The sequence below is a fragment of the Trematomus bernacchii genome, unplaced genomic scaffold (assembly GCF_902827165.1).
Source record: "Trematomus bernacchii unplaced genomic scaffold, fTreBer1.1, whole genome shotgun sequence".
Taxonomy (NCBI): domain Eukaryota; kingdom Metazoa; phylum Chordata; class Actinopteri; order Perciformes; family Nototheniidae; genus Trematomus; species Trematomus bernacchii.
Window position 1 is genome coordinate 1,093,718 of NW_022987683.1, and position 26,325 is coordinate 1,120,042.

General features: G+C 40.0%; 4 protein-coding genes across 8 annotated transcripts in view; 3 read left to right on the forward strand and 1 right to left on the reverse strand.

The window, feature by feature from the left end:
- Positions 1–4,246, forward strand: si:dkey-165a24.9 (G-protein coupled receptor 4). Its single transcript, XM_034136356.1, has 3 exons — positions 1–861; positions 945–1,759; positions 2,834–4,246. Exons 2-3 carry the CDS (start codon positions 1,179–1,181, stop codon positions 3,255–3,257), a joined length of 1,005 nt encoding a protein of 334 aa, XP_033992247.1. The 5' UTR covers positions 1–861; positions 945–1,178; the 3' UTR covers positions 3,258–4,246.
- LOC117487704 (prostaglandin D2 receptor 2-like) overlaps positions 3,354–26,325 on the reverse strand; it is a 25,269-nt gene continuing 2,297 nt past the window's right edge. Inside the window, exons 1-3 of one of the 5 annotated variants that reach the window (XM_034136350.1) lie at positions 10,051–10,066; positions 6,830–6,962; positions 3,354–6,222 (exon numbers count right to left, since the gene is read on the reverse strand). In XM_034136350.1, the coding sequence (XP_033992241.1) occupies positions 5,051–6,148 (1,098 nt within the window). In that variant the 5' untranslated portion in view covers positions 6,149–6,222; positions 6,830–6,962; positions 10,051–10,066 and the 3' untranslated portion in view covers positions 3,354–5,050. Of the gene's footprint in view, positions 6,223–6,829; positions 7,017–10,050; positions 10,130–26,325 lie in introns of those variants that run through there. The other 4 variants (XM_034136349.1, XM_034136352.1, XM_034136348.1 and 1 more) reach the window with 4 other exon arrangements.
- On the forward strand, positions 18,788–20,711 carry LOC117487707. Its single transcript, XM_034136355.1, has 6 exons — positions 18,788–18,871; positions 18,984–19,301; positions 19,389–19,742; positions 19,817–19,948; positions 20,363–20,412; positions 20,527–20,711. The coding sequence occupies exons 1-6, from the start codon at positions 18,829–18,831 to the stop codon at positions 20,653–20,655; spliced, it is 1,026 nt and encodes a 341-aa protein (XP_033992246.1). The 5' UTR covers positions 18,788–18,828; the 3' UTR covers positions 20,656–20,711.
- LOC117487706 overlaps positions 26,169–26,325 on the forward strand; it is a 1,884-nt gene continuing 1,727 nt past the window's right edge. Inside the window, exon 1 of the mRNA XM_034136354.1 lies at positions 26,169–26,224. Within this exon, the coding sequence (XP_033992245.1) occupies positions 26,185–26,224 (40 nt within the window). The 5' untranslated portion in view covers positions 26,169–26,184. The remainder of the gene's footprint in view (positions 26,225–26,325) is intronic.

Consider the following 26,325-nt stretch of genomic DNA (forward strand, 5'->3'; position numbering starts at 1 on the left):
AATATAACAAAAGTGTATCTCGAGCCGGTTTCTCAAACTTACCTACCCCACCTTTAATCAGAACAACAACAGTCCAATGGATTTGATTCTAAGAGTACTGTTTAGTTACAATTTTGTATTATTCAATTAATCAGAGATTGGTGACATTTTAAAGGTAACAAAGTGAGTGATTACACCCTCCTCCCTTTAGAACCACAGGGTAAAAATACTGCCTAGCTCCCATTGTCTCAACATAGCCATTCTTACCCAAAACAATTTCAATTGTGTAGAATTGTTTTTGTTCTAGTTGTGCATGAGCAAAGTTCACCCTGGGTCAATTTTAACCCACTCACTTTCCATAAATTCACCACTCATTCACTTTTACAAGAATAAATGTGTTTGTTCTAGCAGGCTGTTTTTGTGTGCTCTATTTCTGTGGTCTTAATCTCGTCCGTCAATCAACTCTCCTGCAAGATGCACAAGATAAACATGAAAAACTGAACTCTCTATTCAGGAAAATAAATGAAGACAGCATAGCAGAAGAGTTAATGTGTTTGATGGCACATAGTCAGCGAACGACAATCTAAAGGGCATTAGTGGACACCGTACATCAGTTCCTTTCCTCACAGCTTATGTCCACCGTAATCATCCTGTCTGGAATAAAATAACTGAGACATGGAGAAAGAGAGAGTATATGTTTTTGTTCTCGGGCAGAAAGGCGTGCTCCTGCCTCAGGATGTTGCTTTTAAAGCTGAAGAAGTAGGTTTCCTGTGGAGGAAACGATCACAGAATAGACTTGGTCCAGACACCGTGTTCCCAGCATTTCTTGATCAAGGTCACCCAGCTGCAGATCAGGCAGCAAGCTTTTATGGAACTAAAGAGGTGAGTGTAAAGTCTTTGTTGGAATTGCACGGTTTAGCTGCTCATGCTGCTGCTGATTTGAGAATGCTCTCTTCTATCTGCAGGTGTTTTATCCCCTGATGGATCCTGGACGCTTTGGAGAATGATTTACTGATACCACGTAAGCTGACCTTTTCCACAGGAGAATGCGTTCATGAAAAGTATGCAATTGTCACATACCACATGCAACTGAGACTTTAGCTAGAACAAATGAATGGGTATTTCTACACCAACTCATCATCCATGTTTGAGTAAGGTCAACTCCAGTTTCCTATGTCAGGTCCTTGACCAACAAAGACATGTCCAACGACAGCTGCGACCTCCCGTTAAACACGGACACATTTGGCCTGACCTGTATCTACGGCCTGATCTTCTCTTTGGGTCTCCCGAGCAACTTGCTATCTCTATGGGGACTGTACCACCTGGGTCGTTCAGGCGGAGGAGGCTGCCAACTGGTCTACATCCTCAACCTGTTGCTGTCAGACCTCCTGCAGCTGCTCACCCTGCCACTCTGGATCCTTTATCTCCAAGGTGGGCACCAATGGCCCTATGGCCAGCTAACCTGCGAGCTGGTGGGATACGCGTTTTACGTAAACGTCTACGCCAGCGTCATGTTCCTGTGCCTGATAGCGCTGGACCGCTGCCTGGCCATCGTGTACCCGTTGAGCAGCCGCAGGATACGGACTGTTAGGGTGGCAGCGGTGTCCGGTGTGGTGGTTTGGACCCTGACCTTTCTGTACTGTCTGAGCGGGCTGCTCCCGTCAGTGTTTGACTCTGACAAACTGCTGTGTCTGGAGAAGTATCCCGTCAGCCCCAGATACGCCCACTTCAAGATCACCACCATGGCCCTGGGCTTCATGCTGCCATGTGCTATACTTGGGTGAGTAAACCCTATGTTTTGTAATGTTGTGTTTCAAAACCTGTTCACGTAAATGTTTTGTAGTCAAAAGAGTTTACCGTTTCCAAAGCACAATAACTTCTTGGTGTCTGCACAGTTCAAGTGGTCAAATCTGTGCTTCATCAAAAGGGAAGCTAGCTATTTGTCATCTTCAAATTGTATTAATACAATAAAAAGTAGTTTCAACTGAAATGAAAACTGATACAATTAACCCAAACCCTAACTCGTTTTAGGCAATTGGTACGCTACATGTAGTCTACAAAGTATTTTTAAACATCATCCGAGGCGTGTCCCATGTCTCACCTGCACCACCTCTCGGCCTGGGTTTTAAACACTGTAGGGACACTTGGTTGACTTTACTTTAAAATATTTTCCCTCCCCGTGTGCCTACTAACCCGTGTGTATTTTACATTTTACATATTTGTTTTATATGTTACATATTTTATATTTTTTACCTTATATATTATATTTCATAGTTCTATATATTATGTTTTATATATTTTATACTTTATGCTATCTTGGAACATTTGGGTTGATATGATTTTTATTACCAGCACTTGTTTTTAAAGCACTTATTTCACTAAGCACTTTTATGTATTTATTTATCATGAATCTTTTCACACAAATTTTATCTGCATGCCGATTTTAAACAAAGTCAACCTCTGTACTTTTAGCCAGATGTTTTTAACTTACTTACCAGGTCTTTTACCAGATGTTGTGGGACACAACCTCGGACACACCACCGGGGGACACCCCCTCGGGGGGGCAGGAGCACAGGTTTTAACCCCGCCACACACGCTCTGTGCTTCAGCCGCTGGTCTCTTCTATCACTTTTATTGCATTTTCTTTTTTTAACACAGACCAAACAGGGCTTTTATGAAGTTGTATTGGTTTTATTACAGGAGTTTTTAAATAGGTTTTTAAACAAAAATATTTATGGGTTCCCCAAAACCCTAACCCTAACTCGTTTTAGGCAATTGGTACAATGTCCATGGGGAACATAAAATCATTTTGTGAATTCTAAGTCTTTTAATATGCAACTCTGCTTCCCTTTAGCTACACATCAGCCCACATTGGGGTGACACTCCGACGATCTCCTTCCCTGTCTGACCATGAGCGGCACAAAATCGTGGGCATCCTAGTCGTGATCACCATCAACTTCATTGTTGTGTTTGGACCCTATCACCTCGTGGGCGGATACAGATTTGTATCCTTTCTGCTGACAGATGAGCCATGTGGATTTGAGCGTTCCATATTCCTCGTCTATCGTCTGTGCTACGGTCTGACCAGCCTCAACACCCTGCTGGATCCCCTCTTCTACATCTTCCTGTGCCCTGATGCCCGGCTAGAGCTGCAGAGATCCCTGCCCTGTTTGGGAAGGGGGCAAAACTCCCGCAAAAAGATTATCCTCAGTACCAGAGCTCAACCAGACAACAAGATAGAGACTGCAACTGGACATATTAATCTTCTAGGAGTATAGCTTGGATTCAACTATAGAGCTGACTCAAAGCAAGTGTGCCACCCAGTGGAAGAGCATGATCACAGTGATGTTACTTTTTAATTTAGTCTTATTTTATTCAGTTCAGTTAAGAGTTTCAAATCCAGTCTTTTGTGATTTTCCATACCCATTGTCACCTTACATTAAACATATAAGGCCATAATAAATACAGTTTCTGATTAATCTATGAACTACATTTCCTTTCTAGCCAGTGTATGGAAATAGACCAATGCAGTCATTTCACATATTTGTTAATGTCATTTAAACAACGAATAAATATTCATGCTTCGTGACATGTTTACGCTCAGGCCTTTCAAAAAAAGAATTGGTGTGAATCACTACGGAAACACGAGCATGGCTGTGGGTATATCATTACAACATCTGTCTTTTCTCTTTTTTATTTAAGTTTATATGTCAAAGCATTAAAACAAAGGAATTGCATGTGCAGAATGCAATAATGGACAATTAAGATATATTTTCCTTATTATAAACACAATTTGCAAATGTATGAAAACAAGAAGAGCATAGTCTAACTCTAAAATGTTGCTTGTGTCATTTCCTGCTGCTACTGATAACATCTAGCAGGAGACACCTTATGTTTCCGTGACCCATAGTACAAACTGTTTTTACCAAGTGATAAAGTGATACAAATGAACATATTTAGCAAGCATTCAAGTAAAAATAAGAAAATCATTCAGAACCCTGTATGTAAATGTGGAGGTTAAGAAATGCCCTATAATCACAAGTGTACGTATTCAGTACTGACTAGAGTAATGCTTAATAAATCCTTATACTTTCTGTATTATAAAGATGTATTTATCAGTCAGATAAGGCTAAAAGTTTGAACAAATTGTTCACACACTTGAAGTACCATGCATTTGTAGACTAAAAGCCAGTATTCATAAATTGTTAAATATAGCAGTGTATGTTGCCATTGCATACAAATAAATCTACAAAAACTTGGTAGAAAGTATTGAGGACGGATTGAATGATTTACAATGTAAAAGCACATGTTACACTTCTTATAATGTAAATTGCAACATCACTTAATCAGAACAACAACAGTCCAATGGATTTGATTCTACCTTTTGAAAAATAATGATAATTTAATCAGCACTTTCTGCTGATTTTTCTAAATAAAAGCCTGCCAAGAGCAGAAGCATTTATACCAAGTAAGCTTCCAGGTCAATTGGTTAATTACATTTCAATTTAATGATGATCTATTGATATTTATTTGATTTATTATGGGTATTTGTTCATTATTCATTAACTTTTCATTTAATTCCAGCATATTGTCTTGACTTGTGAATAAATGTCAGTATTTGTGGTAAAATAAAACCTGCTTGCTATCCATCTCGACAAGGGTAGCTAAAAAAATTCAGTTTCTAGATTATGTTTTAATTTGAGACATTTGTGCAAAAGAATCGACTGTAGTTTAACCTTGACAAAAAAAAAAACTATCCAAGTGGAAGTTACGTAATTAGGCATCGACTTGAGGTGAAAGGAAACTGTATTACCAGCGGAAGTTTGGTGAGTATAAAGGACTCTTTTGTTGTACTGACGAGAGTGATTCTTTGTAATGAAAATGATTAACAATTAAGAGGTATAAGAAACAGCATCAAAAGGAATTTTAAACTATAGCACACGAAAAACAACAAATAAAAGGTCTGTCTATAGGCCTCATTCAAAAAAGTTAGAAAAATGAGTAGGGCAACTATAAGAACATTTACGGTACACTTTCAGACCGTTCTGGGCAGTTTAGCAGGATTCCTATTCTACTTCGGATCCTCTGCTTTCAGACACAAGGCTGTAAGAGCATTTGGCTTCAACAAAATCTCGGTGGTGCTGATGGAGGTGCGAGCGGTGCTGCGGCGTCGGGCCAGTTCTGCCAGATCCTCAGCCAGAACAGTCTCCATCACTGCGCTCAGAGAGTGTCTAATCTTCTTGCATAGGTCAGGGCAGCTGAACACATACAGGATCGGGTTGAGGACACTGTTAAGGAAGCCGATGGTTGCTGAAATTGGGAGGGCCTTGCCTGCGAATATCTGCGCAGGATGCCCAGTGGGTGCCATCACCTCTACGATGATGAAGATGTGGTACGGAGCCCAGCAGAGGACGAAGCTAACCACCACGGCAATGACCAGCCGAACAAAACGGAAAGGACGTCGGGAGCCTCTGCGCACCAAGCCGATGTTGACGGCAGTATAGCTCAGGATGATGATCAGTAAAGGGATCAGGAAGGACAGAAAGAGCCTCATAAAGGCCAAGGCCTCCTTGCGCTGATTACACAAATGTACAAGATCAAAAGGTTCAGCAGGTAGGAGTCGAGCGAAATTGTAGTAACACAGGACCTTGCCGTTAGGGAGGGCATAGGTGTCACGGAATATGTAGAAGGGAATCGTGAAGAGCACAGCCAAGGCCCAAATCACCCCACAGACCTTCCCCACGAGCTGGACGTTCCTGTAGTTCTGCGCCCAGACCGGTCTCAGCACAACCAGGCAGCGGTCCATAGAAATGGCCGCCAGCAGGAAGCCACTGACAAACATGTTGAGGAAGAACACGGCGGAATGGATGCGGCAGAAGGTCGTGCCCAATGTCCAGGTGTTTCCGCGGGCCATGTAGAGGGTGAAGAAGGGTAGACAGGCGGTGGCCAGCAGGTCGGAGGCTGCCAGGTTCAGGATCCAGATGCTGATGACAGAGCGGCGGACCTGGAAGCCCACTACTGCGAGGATGAGGACGTTCTCTATGATGCCGATGGAAGAGAACAAGCCATGGAGTGAAATGGTGAACATGTTCAAAGAGGTCATTGAGGACGTTTGGTTTGATAGGGTAAGAAGGCTGAGGTTTGCATCCTGGCTGACATGACAGTGCATCTTGAAGGAAAATGTCTTGGTCTTTTGATGAGCTGATGTCCTTTAGCTTGGGCTTTTGACTTCACACTGGTGATCTAAAACAGAGAGAGACATTATGAGACTCAGAGGTTATAGGGAAGTTTGAGCTCTTGGAGACTTAGTTCAAGGTAGTTCTATAAGAATACATTATCAGTTTCATTGAGTTGCGAAATCAGTTGAAGTTGTTCCTGACAAGAGAAGTATGCATTCTCCAACCCAGCAGTTCTTCATGCTTCAACACATTTACATATGCTTCTCTAACACAAGCAGAAGTGAGAGGAACTTGAATGTGTGAAGTTTTGCAGCTGGCTGTTGCATGCAAATGAGGTTTCATTTGAATCGGTTGTGAAACCTATAAAATGAATCCTGTATTTAATCAAAGGTTAATCAACAATCCATTAAGGCTTTATTGATCAGTAATAAGAGTTTAATTAGAAAGGAATTTTTGTTGTTACTTTAAAATCAAAGCTGAGCTTATAGCATTATTACTTGGCTATAGTGCATTAATACATTATTAATTAAATATATATTTATGTTAAATTAATATAACCAAACAAACAGCAAAACAAAATTAAAATATAAAATAAACATGTGCACAAGACAAGTTTTCTTGTAAAACTATAAATTCACTTTTTATGTGTGAATCTTAAGTTGAAGAGATACCTTTTGTTTCCTGTTAAAACCCAGTTGTGTTTGCAGTCTGTGTTGCATCTGTATTTCTTTGCATTCTTATCTTTTCCATTGCCCACATCTAGGGATGGGTATCATCTGAAATTGATCGATTCCGATTCCGATTCTGCTTATCGATTCCGGTTCATATCGATTCCCCGTTTCGATTCCAAAATTGTAAAAGAAAGAGTTCAAATGTTTAGATAACAAAAATATCTTTATTCTTTTAAGCTTTAACTGACATTTTTACAAATAAAAAAAATACATGCAATACAAAAGTAATAGCTGTGCTTTATTTTAACTGAGGTAGCAGCAGGAAACCTACTGACGTAAGTGATATAAGTCCTGTTCGAGAAAAGAAAAAGTGAGTCCGAGCAACAATAGGGGCCAAATGCTTGAACTGAAGTGCATTCAGTGCACAACACCTGGCTATTTTAAAGATGCATCTCAACAGTTCTTGTTAAGAAAAATCAGCATATCAGCCTTTTCTGGTAGTATGCCTAAGTTTTATAACAGTAACTGGTTTTTACAGTACAAGTACCCTACTATTGGCACACTTTTTTTTAACCTTGCATACCTAAATGACGGAGCTTCGACAACCGATAAGGGATGTAGCCCTTTGACAACAAATGCTGTTACCGCTCTGTGACACTCCTCCGTTTTTTCTTTGGTCAGCTTTCCTTTTAATGCCAAAGAGAACGGTGTGTCGCGGCTAGCTGTACCTGGCACTTCTGGACATGCAGGCGGCGGGGTACTAGTGCTGGCTATTGATGCCATACTTGGGCTCGGAGACCACAAGCCATCAAAGACTGTACATTCTTTTATCTCGATGCCATGCTGTCTTAAATGTTTGCTTAAAGGTCCCATGTCATGGCCATTTCTACTGATCATAATTCCATTGTTGAGGTATAATAAAATAGATTTATATTGTGCAATTTTCCAAAATCACATTGTTTTCTCATATAGCATCTCTGTATAGTATGTGTATTCACTCTCTGTCCTAAACGGCTTGTTGGAGCTCCTGCCCCCCCCTCCCTATGAGCCCAGTGAGACACAGCGAAACCCAGCCTGAACACACACACACACCCGCAGCCTGGCTGGGAGTTTGTGTGTGTGCTCACACACCGACTCACAGCCTCGCCGCGTCCCGCCGTCTCAGGGAGGAGAAATCAGCGAAGCTGCAGCTGAGAAAAGATTGAGTGTGTGTGTTTGAGGAAGTCCGCAGATTTATCCATTTGGACCAATCCACGGACTTAACGTAACGGTTCCGCGGACGTAACGGTTCCGCGGACGTAACATAACGGCTCCACGGATTGGTCCATTTGGGTATGGGCACGTCACTGTACCCAGGAAGAAAACAATGGAAAAATTAAAATCTCCAACGAGGCGTTCTGGGGCAGCATGGACAGGTCTTTTCTGTGTTAGAGTTTTACTCGCTACAGGGTGTACTTTGAGGGTTTGTGACTTTTCAGACCGTTTACATGCATAAAAACCTTCATAACACACAAGGGGACGAGTAATAACCGGAAAAGCATGACATGGGACCTTTAAATTAGAAGTGCAACCTGACGTACAAGCTATTAACTTGCCAAAGGCATTGCACTTCTTTTTTAGTGTAGTGGAGCCACACTTTAGAGCGTTTACCGCGATCCATCTTTGGTGTTATGAAGTGACTGAGCCGTGCATGCTGGTATCTAAACAAATAAAATCACACGCTGCTGTTCCGTTGATGCGTGACGTCGTCACGTTACTACAGGTCCTTACAGATAGCTACGTAGCCTTATGGCGCGTTTCCACTTCACGGCCTCGCTCGGCCCCGCTCGGTATGGCTGGGCCTCGTTAGGACTGGCTCACTTTATGGCGCATTTCCATTACAGTTTAGGAACTGGGGCAGTATCTATAGTAACGCAGTGTACTGTAGGCGGAGCCGTGACGTGATCTTCAGAGGACCCCAGAAAAACAACAGAGCCGTTAGCTGTTAGCACTCAGAGCTCACAGCTCCTCATATATGTTCAGAAACTAGACAAAAGTTAAACAAGTACAAACCACAGACTGCCTGTGTCATGGTGAATACAGTCGCTGCTTTATTTATGTCTGTATAGGCCGTTGTTGTGAGTGTGGACGGTCGGAGCATATACTGCGTTAGCTTAGCCAATCTCCATTTAGAAAACAAGCATTTTAAAAGGTTTTTCCCCTGCCGTCTGTCTGCAGACTTGACAAAGCATTAATTCATGGTTTTTACTAACCGGTATCAGTATGTTGTTACTTCGGCATCATTTTGAAACGTGTATTACAATTAAATCACGGTCAAATATGTCCATCTTGTTGTAGTTGTTGCCCCCTTGCCAGCGACGCTCTCTCTAGTTTAGCATACTCAGCCCGACTCAGCCTCGTTGTCTCTGGCCCTGGACCCACGATTTTATGAGGCCAGAAAAACTGTGAATTAGGACCCGCCGGCCGGTACTAGGCCAAGTGGAAACGCAACCAAAGACGGGCCGCTGACGTCACAGCCCTCTTAAACCGGGCTGCGGGCTGTAGTGGAAACGCGCCATTAGCCTACGTCCATGCAGATATGTAGGCTTTCTTTGCAATACTAAAGGGTTAGTTTACCGCGTTTAGGAACCGTTAATCAGAACCGTTAATCAGAACATAATACGAAAATAATGTACTTTTTATGGGTACCCGGTACCCAGCATTTTCTTATCGGTTCTCATCTGGAACCGAATTTCGGTTCCCAACCCTACCCACATCCCCCCCCAGATCCTGTTAAATGTACCTGTTAGTCTTTGTAATCGGATCATACAACCCAACATGCAAAGATTTATGAAATATAAAGCAATACACTCAAACATCATTTCTGATATACTCTTCTTTTAGGTTACTAAGCATGGTCTATATGGAATATCCTGTTAAACACAGCCTTCACATTGGAAAAAAAGTGTAATGGTGAAAACACATTACACTAACTGCCTGGCCCTTAGTGGTTTCTGCTACTGACTCAAACTCTGCAAATGCGAAAAAAAACAAGCATTGCAAAGAGAATTAAAAGCTTGTCATTATATATATATTTTTTTTAATTGTCCTTTGTCTATAAGAAAGAATAATCAAGCTTTTGCAATGTTCATCCATTTGACACATCACTCTTTCGAGACACTAAGGCTTCTCCCTTTCCCCTTGTGTTGAGATTTTCCTGCAATAAATAAATAAATTCTTACCTATTCCTATGTCTCTGGCAGGTCCGATGAGATCTCTTTCATGTTGTGTTACTACATGACACAACACCCAGCACTGGCCTCATGGGCGTACATGTACAGTAATAGGAAGTCACAAACCTCAAAAGGAACCTAAAGTTCTTAGAAGATGAAGTTGAGCTAAGTGTGAAACCAACTTAATTTGACTCAACCTCTAAGAGTTTGTTATAAATAAAGCCCTGTGGTCTCTAAGAAAACTGATGAAGAAAATTATTAATTCATAGTTTTATTTGGTTTATTTGGTTTTCAGCCTCATAAAAGTGTCTCATGGCCTTTAACCTACCGCTACCAAAATCACCTAAATGACATGATGTAAGAACAACAAAGGATTCTACTGTGAACAGAACACACTGACCTGGATATGCTAAAATAACAGGAAAGCAACACAATTGTGATCATACGGCACATATTGAAGATTAAACAATTACCATCTAGTCTATAAATAGTTAGCAATTAACATAGCAAGGTATCAAAAGCGTTAGATAATACTTTTCTTTTCTATTTCTCATTATTTGGGTTCAGGAACGGCATGTAAAATATAGCTTCTATACAGCAACTGTGTAAAGACAAGTCTTAATTTAATTTTGTATAGTTGGGATGTCAACTTCAAGTGTTGGTCAAAGATGAAGAGAGAGCACAGTTTATGACAACAGATGATAATAGAAGCAGGATCTTTTCAGAGTGGTTCATTTTTCTTAAATGTGTTACCTAAATAACACATTTTTAGTTCCATCTTTCAAAGTTGTTTACAATCTTAGATTTAGGTTGTTGCAATATTACTTTAAAGTAAATTCATTTTTTTAACCTTCCCATCATCAAAAACATAATCTTCTTAGCAACGAAATATAGAGAAGTAAAAAGTAGAAGAAAACGGAAATACTCATTCGTTTAAAATGTATACGTGCATGACTTGTCTAAATGTTACTGTCAACCACTGAGGTAAACACACTCACTTTTAAAAGTATCAATCTATTCTAAATAAATCTTGCTATGACGAAGAGTTGACACTTCTGTGAAATTCTAATTAAAGCAGACCGTTTGAAATAAAAATCTGGTCTTGATATTCTCTGTGTGTATAATGAACCTGGATTTTATTTTTGCAAGATATAAGTAATTATAAGATTAACTATATTAGGAGTTGTCTACTACAGTGCTCTTACACACAGTGTTAACATAATGCTCAATACCCAAAGGCAAGCAAAGCAGAAGTTACCAAACATAAGAGCGAGAGAAGCTGTCGCATGATGAAACGCGAGAAAACATGTGCCAATCATTCCTTTACAACGGTACCAACAAATACACCCATCAGGCTTCATTGTGTTGCATTTGAGGTTTACACTGACATCTGCTGACCCACTGGGGTATTGATACAGTTCTCCTTTTTCTAGGCTTCCTCATTGATAAAAGCATCAAAGCTATTACCTATGTGCATTTTCACATCCTCTTGCTCTCTCCTATTCCGTTTCTTTTTTTCTTGTCTCATTTTCTTTCTAAATACGTGATACAGACTTGTTTATATGGTGATTGTGCAAGTTACAAAGCCACATGCACTTCTGCTTTTTGTCCCACTGATGTTTGTTGTTATGTGTCTGTGTGTGTGAGATAAAGGAAAGAGACTTGACATACTACTTAGTCATTGATAGTACAAACAAAAACATCTCTCTGGTGTTTTTGTAATGTGGAAACTTGCAATTTATTAATTCAGTTGATTCCACATGCCACCAAGGGCTTGGCCTTGGCTATAAAGAGCAAAATTATAGAGGGGAAAAATCACATTCCTTAGCAAATTTGGAAAACTAGCAGTGGCGACTGGCAGGCTTGGATTTTCGTCATTTTAGGGGCAAGGCCATTTGGCCTTTGGTGTCACACATTTTTTCAGGGTGCAAAGGCCACATGCCAGGGCACAAAGGCCATTGAGGGAAACATTTGGATTTGGAGCTTACAAATAAATAACTTTCTGATAAGAAAAACACACGAATGACATGGAAAACAAATCACTTTTTTAATATCAATAATGTCAAACATTATATCATCATATAGGCCTATGCCTCCTTAGTATTACCGTATATAAAATGAAATACTCTACTTTGAATAATTAGTGTTTGGTATTTTTTCCATCTACTTCTCCCATTCACAAATCCAAAATCCAAAATCAAATCAAAAAATCTAAAATTCTATTAATATGTAACAAATATATTCCATTTCAGAGCAGAAGAAACAGCCTTCAAGGGTCAAACTCTGCACATACATCATTCAGCAGTGCACAGTGAAGCTCAAACATTCAACTGTACAGTGGCGGTTCTACGGGGTGGCAGCTGCCACCTCAGAAAAATGCCTTGCCACCCTAGTTGCCACCCCAGTTGGCAGCTTTGTTTTGAAAGAAAAGTTGTGGCTCATCGGACATTTATGAGAGAAAGTCTCTAATGTCCGAGTGCAAGTGAATGCAGCACAAGACGCGAGCCTTGTAACTTGTAACCCCTCCCCCGGCCCTGGCGCGAGCGTGAAAATATGATTGGCGGCGATTTCATCTGAACGGGGGGACAGCGCAAAACGAGAAGCATTTCGGATCCAAGCAGACGGAAGGAATGAGGTATTTGCGGTCTGCAATGACAGAGAAGAGACTGTCAAGTTTGGCTGTACTCAGCATTGAATCAAAACGGACTAAAGCTTTGGATGTTAATCAGTTTGTGAGGCGTTTTGCTGAACAAGATGGTAATCGCCGCATTCAGCTGTTATAGGCATGCCAACTTGATGCTCTGCTCACGGATGACTCGATGAGCATACACAACTGTTAAGATGATGACCTTATGTGTGTATATTATTTTTTTCTTTGAGGGGGTCTGCCCCCAAAAAACAGTTTTAAGTCCTGAGAAAGTCAAATAAGACGGTGTGTAAAACTACACTGCCCAGCGAAAAAAAAGTAACCACTTTGATTTAACTAGGCCAGTAGGTAAGGACTTTCCACTGGATAATAACTTACTGCAGCGATGTATATGTTTTAGCTGAATACACGTTTTTTAACCCTAACTGATGCAGTTAGTCACTTCTTTAATGTTTGTTCTTTCTGATGTAAAGTCAAGGTTGTAACTGTTTGCAATGAAGTCGTGGGGCGCTGAACTGTTCCTTTGATTCTTTTGATATATGATAGTAATTACTTGTCTTTCAAATTTGAAGGAGGGTGAGCAGTGGCGGCGCCAGGGTATGGCTGGGGTAGGCTACAGCCATACCAAGAAATGGCTTAGCCCCACCTTAGCCCCACCATGAAAAGTGATGTTAAAGTAAGCAAATTCAATTAAATAATAAGCTAAATGCAAAATGTTGAGAACACGGATTGCGAAAATATACGGGTCGTGTCCACAACACACAAACTGATCCTGCTGTAACAACAAGTGCACGTTACTGATGCAATATGGTTGAGACCATTCGGGCTTATAGAAGAGGGGTGCAAGGAATAGTCTAAGTAGTGGGGGAGTTTTATACACTAAAGGTGTGGAAATTCTCTGGCGTTATAATATCAGCGCGGCCGCGGTCAGATCAAAATGCCTCCGAATGCAATTTGAATAGACCTTCAGCCAATCAGAGCAACGCAACGTTGGATCTGCGTCATGCCTTATTGATTGAGATCAATCGGAACCGCCATTCAGTATCCCTATTGGATCTTCAACATGTACTATCATACGTCCGTTCACAGTGATCCCTTTTTATTTACTATAAGACAAATGTGCCGTTTTATTTCATACAGTTCCATTTTGATTGAGAAAGGGAAATAATCTAAACCTCACGTGTGGCATTTCACTGTTTCACGGGGTGCGATATAGCGTGTATGTAATTAAATTGCAAATACTGACTTGAGCACCACCACTGTATGGGTTAGCCCTACCATAGATTACCCAACAAAAATACCCTGGCGCCGCCACTGAGGGTGAGCAAGCATCTTGAGGAACATTCATCATTAACTCCTCCAAAAAATATAGTTTATTTAATAATTACACTGAATATGTGAATCATAAAAGTGATTGACAGCTGATAGGAATAATATGATTGTTAATAGTATCATATTAATTTAGACAAACATCGACGAGACAGTTAATTAATGTACTTATTGTAGCAGTCTGCATAGATTTGGTACCCCCTTCGGCGTTTTTATATGTACAAAAGTGGTGGGGCACAAAAAACTTAGATGTCTATAAGCTTCTGCAGTGACGTGCAGTGAGGTTCATGTCTGGTGAGGCACTGGCACTGAGTCTTCAGGTTTACAAATTTATATTTTGATCTAAATCAAAATATAATATCATTTTCAAAAGCTTTTTTAGTCTGATGCTTCGATTACTTTTAAACAGACAGTTCAACAAAAGGATACCCAAAAAATGTAATTTTATCATTTAAATATTGAATTGTTCTCTCTCAGTAAGATCCCATTTTCAATAAAATTGCGGTCTTACCTTGACTTGAAGATGAAGTCCATTTGCCTATCCTTCTGGACAAAAATCTCTATTACTTTTTTGTAAAAGTCCTCCTTATCTTCTTGTAGTTTCAAAAGTCTATCATAAATCTAATCGATAGATTTATGATTAGAAAATTATAAAAGTAGGGTAGACATGTAGATATTATCCGGCTGAACAAAATGTGCATTTATCTAACAGGTACGTTTCCCACAGATCTTATTTGGAGCTATTTTCTAAAATCCTATGGAGAAACCTCATTGCTTTTTTGTCGAGGGAAGCCATGCGCAGCTTACTTCCGGGTTTTAGGACGCGTCACTGCACCTCTCTCGTCTCCTCTTCACACACCAGACTTTTCGCGGCACACATACTTACAGCCAATCAGCTCTGAATTATGTGAGATGACGTATGGTGGGGATGGCAGCTCAGTGCCCCTATGGTCATTATTTTTTTGCCACACAAATTAAATTGAAAAATACTCTGAGCATGCGCAGTGTCATTTTTAAAGTCACCATTCACTTAGACAGTGAGAGGGAGGGGCATGATCGGGTTTTGTCCCACATGGCTCAAAATGGCTCAATAGGCACACACTGTAGACACTAATTAGAAGAACACAGACTAAAACAGCAATATACAGACGAATCAGTTTTTTTTGCAGTTTTTTGTAATCATTATTTGTAATACTTTCTGCTGACACTGGTGGGGCTGCCACCTAATGACCAGTCGCCACTGGGTACCCCTGCTGGTCTAAGAGTCAAACTCATTCAGTTATTGTTCAGTTAAAATTCATTCAATTATGTCTGCCACCTTATATATTTATTAGGGCTGTCAAGTTAACGCGTTAATAACGCGTTAACGCAAAAAAAAATTAACGCCACTAATTATTTTAACGCGATTAACGCATGTGTATTTTTTGTCCTCGGCCGCCGTAGTTTCAGAGCGCATCGAGTGTAAAATACCATCTACAAGCTGATGCTGACAGCCTCGCTCCTGCCGCCCGCTTGTGGCAGAGTCAGACCACACTTCCACGCTCACTGGCAGGCCCGGACTGGCCATCGGGAGGACCGGGAGGGTGTGTGTATGTGTGGCGCGACTCGCGCAAGCGAGGCACACCTTACGTGTTGATGTTGTTGTTAGCATCTGGTGCTAGCTAGCTGCGCTAACGGATATAAGGAGCTGTTTCAATGACATTTCGCCGACAACTGCGCCGAGCACTTGACTTTATGCAGGTAGCCAGCCAGTGGGACATTGTACGAAAAGTCAGCACACTCAGCACGGATAGTACGCGCAACATGATTGCAGCGTCCAGGCAGCTCCCATTCGAGCATATATGCCTTGAGCTGCACATAGCTCCAACGATCCATCACAGTGTCTCCACACACACACACACACACACACACACACACACACACACACACACACACACACACACACACACACACACACACACACACACACACACACACACACACACACACACACACACACACACACACACACACACACACACACACACACACACACACACACACACACACACACACACACACAGTATTATTGTATGAGAGAGGTTCCAGGTTGAATTGAGGCGAATATTTGTAATGTTCAGAGGTTGTTGTGTTTAATATTCATGAGAATATTTGTCATTATTCAAATGATAATAAACAAACATATAAAGCATATTTGTCCACTCATATGTTGATAAGAGTATTAAAAACTTGAAAAATATCCCTCTAAGGTACATTTAGAACAGATAAAAAATGTGCGATTAATTTGCGATTAATCGCGATTAACTATGGACAATCATGCGATTAATCGCGATTAAATATTTTAATCGACTGACAGCCCTAATATTTATATGTAAGGCTTTACTGATGTGCCACAATAATGTCACCTATGTTATTCAGTTAAAATATCAATATTGTGGCTTTCCAAGTTAACATTAATTGATATGACTGCGATTAAATCAACATATACTTCTGCCAGGGGATGCCACCCCTGAAATTCTCCTGCCACCCCATGAATATTTTTCTAGATCCGCCCCTGCAACTGAATGAACAAGCAATACTTTGAAATGCAAAAGTGTGTGTATGTGTATGTGTATGTGTGTGTGTGTGTGTGTGTGTGTGTGTGTGTGTGTGTGTCTCTTTAATCAACTCCTCACAGCTCCTCATATCTGTTCAGAAACTAGACAAAAGTTAAACATGTACAAACCACAGACTGTCTGTGTTATGGTGAATACAGTCGCTGCTTTAATTATGTCTTTAGGACGTTGTGAGTTTGGACGGAGTTGATACAGGTTAGTTTCTGATCTGATCGAATGGAGATCGCTCCATTCAGAGAACACGCATTTTAAAAGTTTTTCGCCTGCCGTCTTGTCTGCACACTTGTCAAAGCATGGTTTTTACTAACCGTTATCAGTATTTAGTTACTTCGGCATCATTTTTGAAACGTGTATTACAATTAAATCACGGTAAAATAGGTTAATTTTGTCGTAGTTGGTTTCCACCACAGTATTTACATGGATATAAGCCCCGCCCCCTCTCGAGCGCGTCCCGTTTGAATGACAGGAGTAAACACAGCTGAAAGCCGCGGTGAAACTCCAGCGGTTAGAGCGATGAGAATATTCGCATCGCGTCCGTTGTGAACGCAGCATAATGCAGTTTAGAAACCACTGTTCTGACGCTTTTAAAGCAACTTCGAGATTTTAACAGTATCAGGTGCACACAAGCCATGGTGGCCGTAGGACGTACAATTATTTTCGGGGCTTCACGGCCAGACCTAGGGGCAATGACGGCATGGCCGCCGGTGAAAATCCTACCCTGGCGACTGGTCATTAGTGGCAGGTGCCCCACTTAGTGTCAGCAGAAAGTAATTCAAATAATAATTAAAAAAAAATGCAAATAAATGCAAAAGAAATACATCTTAAAATATATTTTAAGAGCATGTTTAATCATCTGATTCGTCTGTACATTGCTGTTTTAGTCTGTGTTCTTCTAATTAGTGTCTACAGTGTGCCTATTGAGCAGTTTTGAGCGACGTGGGTCAAGCCGTCTAAGTGAATGGGTGCTGTAAAAACGACACTGCGCATGCTCAGAGTATTTTTCTATTCAATGTGTGCAGCAAAAACATAATCACCATAGGGGCACTGTGCTGACATACCTACCAAACGTCATCTCATAATTCAGAGAGATGATTGGCTGTAAGTAAGTGTGCCGCAAAAATAGTAGTTGTTTTTGAAGAGGAGACGAGAGAGATCAGCGTATTGCGATTCAAATCAGTAAAATGGAAAGAAAATGAATGAAGTTGACCATCTACTTCAGCTTTGGTAAGTTCATTTTATGTCATATCTTTTGTTGATCTTTTGGGTTTTGCTTATAGGCTATTGCTCTGCTGGATCGATTTATATTGTGACCCCGGTGATGAGAGTCTGTGTTTTCTTGTTTTTTATACCCCCCCCCCCTCTCTCTCTATCGGAACCATGGATAGCCTACAGCTATTTGTTTACATGTTTAAAAAGGCACCAGAAGCTCAGACACATCTAGGTTGTTTGTGACCCTCCACTTTTGTACATATAAAAACGCCACTGAAAACTGGGGATATGGTACAAAAAAAGAATAATAATAAATGAATCTATCGGTTTCAGATACTCATAACTGACAATGGGTCACAACAAACCTACAACTGAACCACTTTTCAAGCTAGATATCAAAAACAATATGGACATGGGGTCTTTGAATGCAACTTCAAAACCTAATTTCTGTAATTGTAAGGTAGTCAAAATATAGGGAAGAGTGAGTGCATATCCAGGTCACAAAAAAATATTTAAATTCTACTGTATGTTGCCAAATGTTTCCATTTGTGATGCATTTGTTATCTTCAGAACAAATTAAGAATAGGGATGACTACATATTTGGTAATTACAAAAATGACGTGGAGTTCCTCAAGGCTCTGTTCTCGACAGTATGAAGCCTCATTTCATGCACACAACTGGCAAATGAGTGCACCAGCCTGATGCCCCTTATACATCTAAAACACATCAAAACCACTGTGTGACATATTTAGCCGAAAAGGAAAGATGTTCTAAAAAGATTTGCTGTTAGCAAGGGTTAAAGGACCAATACAAATAACAATCTAAACGTTTTCACTTCCGTTAGAAGAAGTATTGACAACCACAATTCTGCAACACCTGGGTCACTCAAACGCGCCTTTTTTCCGCTGACAGCATTACAATTTAACCTCGACACTTTTACTGAAACCTCCATCACACTGGAAGAGTCTGAACAACGGAGCGTAAAGGATGTTCAAGATTTATGTGCTCTTAGTTACTCTCTTCAGAGCCTGTAAGTGTTCTTTTAGTAAATCTTACATAGGCATTTTGAAATTGTGATGCATGAGATTTTAAAATGTGTTTAAAGTGACGCATTCAATGGTAATTAACTGTCTGTATTTCAGATGGCGCTCTGCTCTACGCTGAACCCGGACAAAATGTGACTTTGAAGTGTTTCTATACCTCCATTGACAAAAACCTGTGTTGGTACAAGCAGGTACCAGGGAGGCAACCTAGAATGATGTCCTCTGTCTACATATATTCAAAGAACACCTTTTATAACGAGTTTAAAGACAACCAACGCTTTGCAGTTCACACTGGATTGGGGTTCAACCATCTTAACATTTTTAATGTCCAGGACTCGGATTCAGCTATATACTACTGTGGAAAAACCAGTGGCGCAGTCACTGAATTTGACAATGGAACTTTTTTGGTTTTGAAAGGTATTTTGTTTCTGATTAAGGACAGTAAACAACTTTTTTTCTGTGTCCTCAATTTCATAACCCTTTCTGTCAATTTCTATATTTCAGAGTCCAGTCTCAGGTATTTACTCCAGCAGCCGGAGTCCAACTCTGTGAAGCCTGGAGGCTCTGTTACTCTGAACTGCACGGTGCACACTGGAACCAATGACACAGAACACAGAAGTGTTTACTGGTTCAAAAAGGAGAATTCAACAAACTCCAAAAATGTGGGAACTATGTACATCCACACAAACGGCAGCAGTCAGTGTGTGCAGAGCCTGGGGTCCGAGTTTCCTGCGTGGAGCTGTGTGCACAGTTTATCAAAGCAGAATGTAAGCCTGTCTGACGCTGGGACGTATTACTGTGCTGTGGCTTTATGTGGAGAGATAATCTTCGGGAAAGGAACAAGACTGGAGGTTGGAGGTGAGTGCCATTAAAAAAAAAATATGAATCAAAGCCATTTCTTTTTACACTTTTAATTATTTTATGTTTTACAGAGAAACGGCAAGACATCTTCCCTCTCTTGGTGCATTGTGTGGTTGCAGCTCTGATTGTGTCTGTTATCTTGAACATCATCGTAATCGGTATCCTCTGCAAAGTGTCAAGGAGAGAAAACCTTCATTCTGGAGGTACATTTTATTATTATTCAGTTTTTCATTTTGTCTGTTTTCAGAAAAAAAAGAGGAAAGATTTTTGCTAAATAACTAAAATGACTAAAGTATATTTTCTTAGTTTTATCTAGCCACGCAGATATTTTTGGTGTTTTCCCTGGTTTTGAGGTATCCGTTTTGAGGCACTCTAAGAATTGTATTTGTGTTGTTCATAGCATTTAAAAAATAACGTTTCTCTTTTTCAACTAGTTCAATATTAATACTGTCAATTTGTAGGGGTACAAGAAAATAAAGTTAGTTAAATATATATTTTTCAGAAACAATGTCAAATTGTCATTGGATAATCCACACACCTCATCATTTAGGTCAAGGGTCCAATTAATTACATTGTTTGGAATGTAATGACTATAACATTGGATTTTTTTATTACAGGGGTGTCTCCCCCCCACACTTCGGTCGCAGAATACACTCCTAACATTGAGGTAAGCTCTAAAGATTTTCCAAACATCGATCATATTTTATTATAAACAGCCACATTCCATAACTATAAAGGTATAGTATCTGTTTTCTATAATTGAGTTCCTTATTGTCTACAGAATCAGGAATCTAAAGATTTGGAGTACGAAGCTCTGGATTTCAAAACGATGCGAAGCAAGAGCAAAAGAAAGAGAAGCACAGAGGATGAGACGGTTTACTCTACAGTAAGACTGTCAGACCTAAAGTGACCACACTTTCTACACCAGGGGTGTCAAACTCAATTTCATCACGGGCCACATCAGCATTATGGTTGCACTCAAAGGGCCGGTTGTAACTTTAAGACTATATCATTAATTAATATAACTTCATAATTAACTACGTCTGAAAGCAGAAGTCTAGAGCAAATAATTGCAAGTCTCTTCAGTAAGAATGTCACAATATGATTTTAAAAGAAAAGCCACATTCTGGAAAAACATTGATTGTGACATTTTGAAAAAGAGAAGTGACATTTTGAAAAAAAAATCTATTTATGAGAAAAAGGCTAATTCTAAGAAAAAAGGCATATTTGGACAAAAAAAGTCAAATTCTGAGAAAAAGTCAAATTTGAGATGCATTGTGGGACATGTCGTTTATGGGCAACGTGCTTCTGTAAAGTAGCATGTAACCGTATAATAAACATATTATATTCTTTGCAAGCTCTTGTGGGGCCACATAAAATGAAGTCGCGGGCCGGATTTGGCCCCCGGGCCTTGAGTTTGACACCCCTGTTCTACACCTTTCACCGACTCCTGCCATCATGAATTTTATTACATTTTGTGTTTTAAACATTCTTTAAATCCTGTTTATTCATTACTGTGAAGTTTAAAGTGTCCTCATAACCCTAACCCTATCCCTCTTATGTGTATCAGGAATTGAAATGAAATAAGTGAAAAATAGTAATAGCATAATTTTTATGCAGTGGATTCAATTGTTTTCTATATTTTCTCTTTTTGTAAATAAACGTTTTTATTACCGCTTTACTTGTATGCATTTGATATTGTATAACCATTGATGGAAAAATACTGAATGTACTCTTCTAATATCAGAGTAGCACATGATAACAAAGGCCCTACGTAGCTGTGTACGTAACCGGATGTATGATTAACTAGAAGAGCATCAGGACTGTTTTAGGCATATGATAGCTATGTGATTAACATGATGATTCAGCCTCTATGGAGATAGACATATGACTGACATGTGTATTGCTTACGCAGGCCTTAGCTAATCTGAAATAAGGCTCAGTATACTGCTTTGAACCAGTATACCTCCATCGGGTGACTGTAACACCCTCTTGTATATAAGCATGTGAAGGACACTGTTCTGGGAACTATTTAGTCCCATGCAGCTCTGTGTGTGATGACTACTTCCATTCTTAAGGATAATAAATACATGTATCCTGATATTGAAGACCAAGAAGGTGACGAGTGATATTTTTCTAACAACCATAATAGTTGGTCTTCCATGACTTGAGTTTGTCTTACCCTGTTTAAATCTCTGAATGTGGCTAAAGAGGTATCCAAAAAAATGAAGCATTGCATTTTCATAAAGTAAGGATGCTCAAAAGAGAAAAGAATTACAGTCAATGTGAAACAACAGTCGGAAATACTGAAACTTTAAGACCCAATTGTATTTCTTTCAGAATTTGAAAAGCTCCAGAGTGACAGAAGACATTATCCAACTTTTTCCCCAGATGTTTTTACATTTAAACTAAACTCGGTGGATTCCACGTTTAAATTCAACATTAGGCCTGTTGCTTCATTTCAGTTTGATGTCTGCAGTTAAGCTTTTGGTCTGTAGGGAGCAGCATTCCTCCTACTGTATGATTCTTACACTGTTCCACCATTTTGCTTATCTGGTCAAACAACAGTTACAGATCGGCGTGACCACAAGATAGATAAGATCTGAAAGTTAAGTTATTTAAAGTGCACACACCACAAAGACAGTGCATTTTCAAAGACCCATTGATTTGTGTGTTCCCCCCACAGACTGATATATTTAGAGGTATTGTTGTGGTAACCAGACATACTTTTTGTTTAGACCCAGTGCACCATATTTAACATGACAGCAACACGTTGAGTCACTATGCAATCAGAAATCCTCACTTTGATGGTTTTTAGAGATAAGTTTGGTAAAAATAAACATTTCGTTTTGAATTTTAGCTGCCAAATGTCCTCAAGCTTGAATGATCTAACTATGCATAATTATTATTTATCATATTATAATGACTAAGTTTAGAACTGTTGTAGAAGTTTGCCGTTTTGTCCAACCTTTGACTTTTTTGTCTCAAACACTCATATATTTAGTGATGTGTTTCTAAGTACTGCTACTCACTGAGAAAAAAGAGAAGAAAGGAAAAGAAAGTTCCCGCTCTGGTCTGCTCGCTCACATCGAGTTCAATCTAAGGGGTTTTGTTGCCCTCCCCCCCCGACAAGAAATGTGGTTGTATTCACAATGACGCCTTTACTTCTTACCAAAAGCCAATACTTACAGCCGCAGTTCATACACATAACTAGATACAGATGAAAAGGCGCTGGTACATCTAACTCAAAGGTTAGATGTACCAGGTTGGTCGCCTTTACTTTCTCTTTTCTACAAACACGTGTTCTTTTATTCTAACTAAAGGTTGTCTTGGTGTCTCTACTTTTGATATATGTTTTGATAAATATAAAGAAATATACATGCAATGTGTATATAGTCAAATGCCACTTTTGTTAAACAGTGCAGAAGTACAAAGGAAGTATATCTGTTAACTGACCTGGTTTACTTTTAATGCCAGTATTGAAGTGGTGGAAAAATGAAGTATTGCTACACAATGCTTTGGCTGCCCAATGTGGTGCTTTAGTAACCAGCTCATATTGTTTCTGACCTATTTCAAGAGTTACGACAAACAAACAAATAAATGTAACTCTACTGAATCCTAAATTCCTTCAGCACAAACACACAACAGGACTGAGCACTTAACTCCAAATGACAAAGAAATGCAATGAAGACTGAAGAGTTTGACAAGCTCAACCTGCCAAAACCACATTGAACAATTATTCTCAATAAAGCAGTTCCACCTCGTGTTGCTTGTACTAAATACGTGTTATTAACTTTAAGATGTTTAACAAACACTGTTGCTTCCTCTTTGCATTGTTGCCACATGGTCTGACTCATATTCTCTTGAAATAAGAATGGGAGGATCTATTTTCCATTTCAGCTTTGACTTGTTTGTGAAACATTAGGCCGTCACTTTGCACAACTCAGGAAGCGAGTTGGTCAGTCGGTTTTGTTAAAGCTTGTGCATACAGACCACAAACATCAAAGGACATTTCAGTCACACGCAGAGGGGCTGCTTTGGTAGATCGACTGCAGGAGTTGACAGTGCTGTGAAATCTGCAAGGTAGATTAAGAGGGACCTAAACAAAACTATATTATTTTCTTCAGAGTAACGTACAACAACTATGTTGTCTTTTTTACCTAAGCAGAAAGTCAAGCTCCAAAACCCCTGAACCCATTTCCATTGAGATTTTTAGCCAAGTGTTAAGATTCAAGCACAATTTAAGCAAATCCTCATTTCCTCTAGCCAGCTACTGTCATATAAATTGATAAAGCTAATTGTTGACTTTAGTGAAATGTACATACAATTTTCTGGGAATTGCATGTTGATTTTACCTTACTAAAGTGAAGGGAAACCAACAGCTGTCAACTACAATACATCTGTCAGTCTAAAATGGCAGGAAATGAGTACAACTGTTTATGTTACGCTAGCCAGCACAACACTTTCTAAGTGTAGAATGAACACAGCTATAAGCCAGAGACTCAGATGTACAAAATCTAGTGGGAACCGATGCTAATGTTCCAAAGCTAGGCTAACTAGCTTTGACTTTCCTGCACACTTAAAGACATAATGGCTGCTTCTTTAAAGGGGACCTATCATGCAAAATGCACTTTTGTACGTCTTTTATACATGAATATGTGTCCCCGGTGTGTCAGGGAACTCACCAAGTGTCAGAAAACACAACCCTCTCTATTTTCCTCCATACCCAAATCTCTAAAAACGGGGCTGCAACGGATCTGATAAAAACGGATCCAGATTTGAACACGTTACTGACGTCAGGAACGAGGAGCTCCGCCTATATGGCCAACTCTCCACCTATCAGGGGAATGTGGGGTTGGGCCACGGCCGGCCATTGCCGCTCGAAAGCGCTGGAGACGCTGTAGTACATATGCCAGGCCTGTAAGTGGCGCTGGAGTCTGCCACAAAAGCAGCGAAGAAGACTTCCCGCGCATGGTTGCCATGGTTGCCCTTCTGTTTATTCTCCGCTGTGGCGTTCTTTCTCCCTCCCCGAGGCAAGCGTTTGCTCCCGCTGCTTTAATTCAATGCAATCCCTCCCCGTCGAGGCAAGCACTGTAATTCTCTCCGGTTAGTCCACCAGCAGATGACAAACACCCACCTCTCCGCCTCTTCCAAGGAACGAGGGGACCGTGCGGCAGAGTTTCAGTTAGATTTTTTTTCGCCGGTCAACATGTCCGTTAAAGTTTAAATCTTCCGGACAAAATTAGAAAAATGCCGGTCAAAGGTTTTCTTTGTTATTTATTGAGCTTTAAAACAAATGAATAATGACTCTATATAATCATATACTGTAAGAATAAAACACGGAGGACGGAGATCTCTTTTTCTCCCCCTCTCCTGCAAGGGGGCGTGGTCAGCTGCAGCTCATTTGCATTAAAGCTACGTCACAGAATCAGCCCCCTGCAAAAACAGGGCTGGAAAGAGCAAATAGAGCGAAATGAGGCATGGCTAAAATGCAGGATCTGTTTGGTATTTTGAAAAAAAAACTATATTTATATACTTTATATAGGTATGGCCCAAATATAGCATGATAGGTCCACTTTAAGTAAACCACTGATAGTTGTTTGTTTCAAAAACAAGGAGACAGTCCAATATAAAATAGGTATCATTCCTCAGTTTTACCATGTTCCCATGTGCAGCAGATGCTAATGTAGCATAGGGTGGTACACATATTATTTAAACTTGACTTCCCAATTAACACATCATCATCTTTGAATAACTTAAAAGATTAGAGGGCCAAAATGCAACATTGAATTGAAGTACAAAAACAATGGCTCGGACCATCTTGTTGCAAGTCTTCATGCGTGGTTTCCTCTAAACAAGATTTGAGATAATGGGTACGTAGGCTATTGTCCCATTAATAAAAGTGATTGCCAAATGCCAGATCTGACCAGGCCTCACTGGCATGATGGGTACAACAAAGAAGACCAACCTGTAACCACAGCCATTAACAGTAAGCATTCAACATTAACTTTAAAGTAGCACTAAAATGGGTTAAATCACCTCCCACACACTGCCTTTCAACTTCCTTAACAACACACATCCCCTAAATCTAATCTTGAAAGAAATCATACAAAGCGTAAAAGCACATCTAAATTGAACAAATAGAATGACATGGCTGAAAATTACAGCATATTGCTCTAAATAAAATCAAAACACAGTGCATGTTGTGAAAAGAACACAACACCAACCTCCACACATACATTTGAAAAATAATTATATGCATGTTGTCACATTTACTGTCCTGCAACAACGATTCACACACCTATAGCCACCTGATCGGAACGTTTTGCAAAAGAACAAACCAGTGAGTTCAGCCAATCACAAACAGCCTTCGTCTCCTATAAGAGTAAAGAGAGCGTCCGTCAACACACAAGACACAAACTGCAGAGCTTCAGGGAAGATGCTACTTTGGATTTTTCTTGTGCTTCTTGGTGAAATCTGTGAGTCTTTTACAACCTTTTTGACTTTTTCCGTGTGCATGAATGTAATTTGGAGTGAAAAAAGATAAGGTTTTGGAAGATTAATAATACTTTTATGCATT

Coding starts and splice junctions, on each gene's coding strand:
- si:dkey-165a24.9 (XM_034136356.1), top strand. CDS start 1,179: ATGTCCAACGACAGCTGCGACCTCCCGTTAAACACGGACACATTTGGC. Junction 1,760..2,833: donor CTGCCATGTGCTATACTTGG/GTGAGTAAACCC, acceptor GCTTCCCTTTAG/CTACACATCAGCCCACATTG.
- LOC117487707 (XM_034136355.1), top strand. CDS start 18,829: ATGTTCAAGATTTATGTGCTCTTAGTTACTCTCTTCAGAGCCT. Junction 18,872..18,983: donor AGTTACTCTCTTCAGAGCCT/GTAAGTGTTCTT, acceptor TCTGTATTTCAG/ATGGCGCTCTGCTCTACGCT. Junction 19,743..19,816: donor AACAAGACTGGAGGTTGGAG/GTGAGTGCCATT, acceptor TATGTTTTACAG/AGAAACGGCAAGACATCTTC.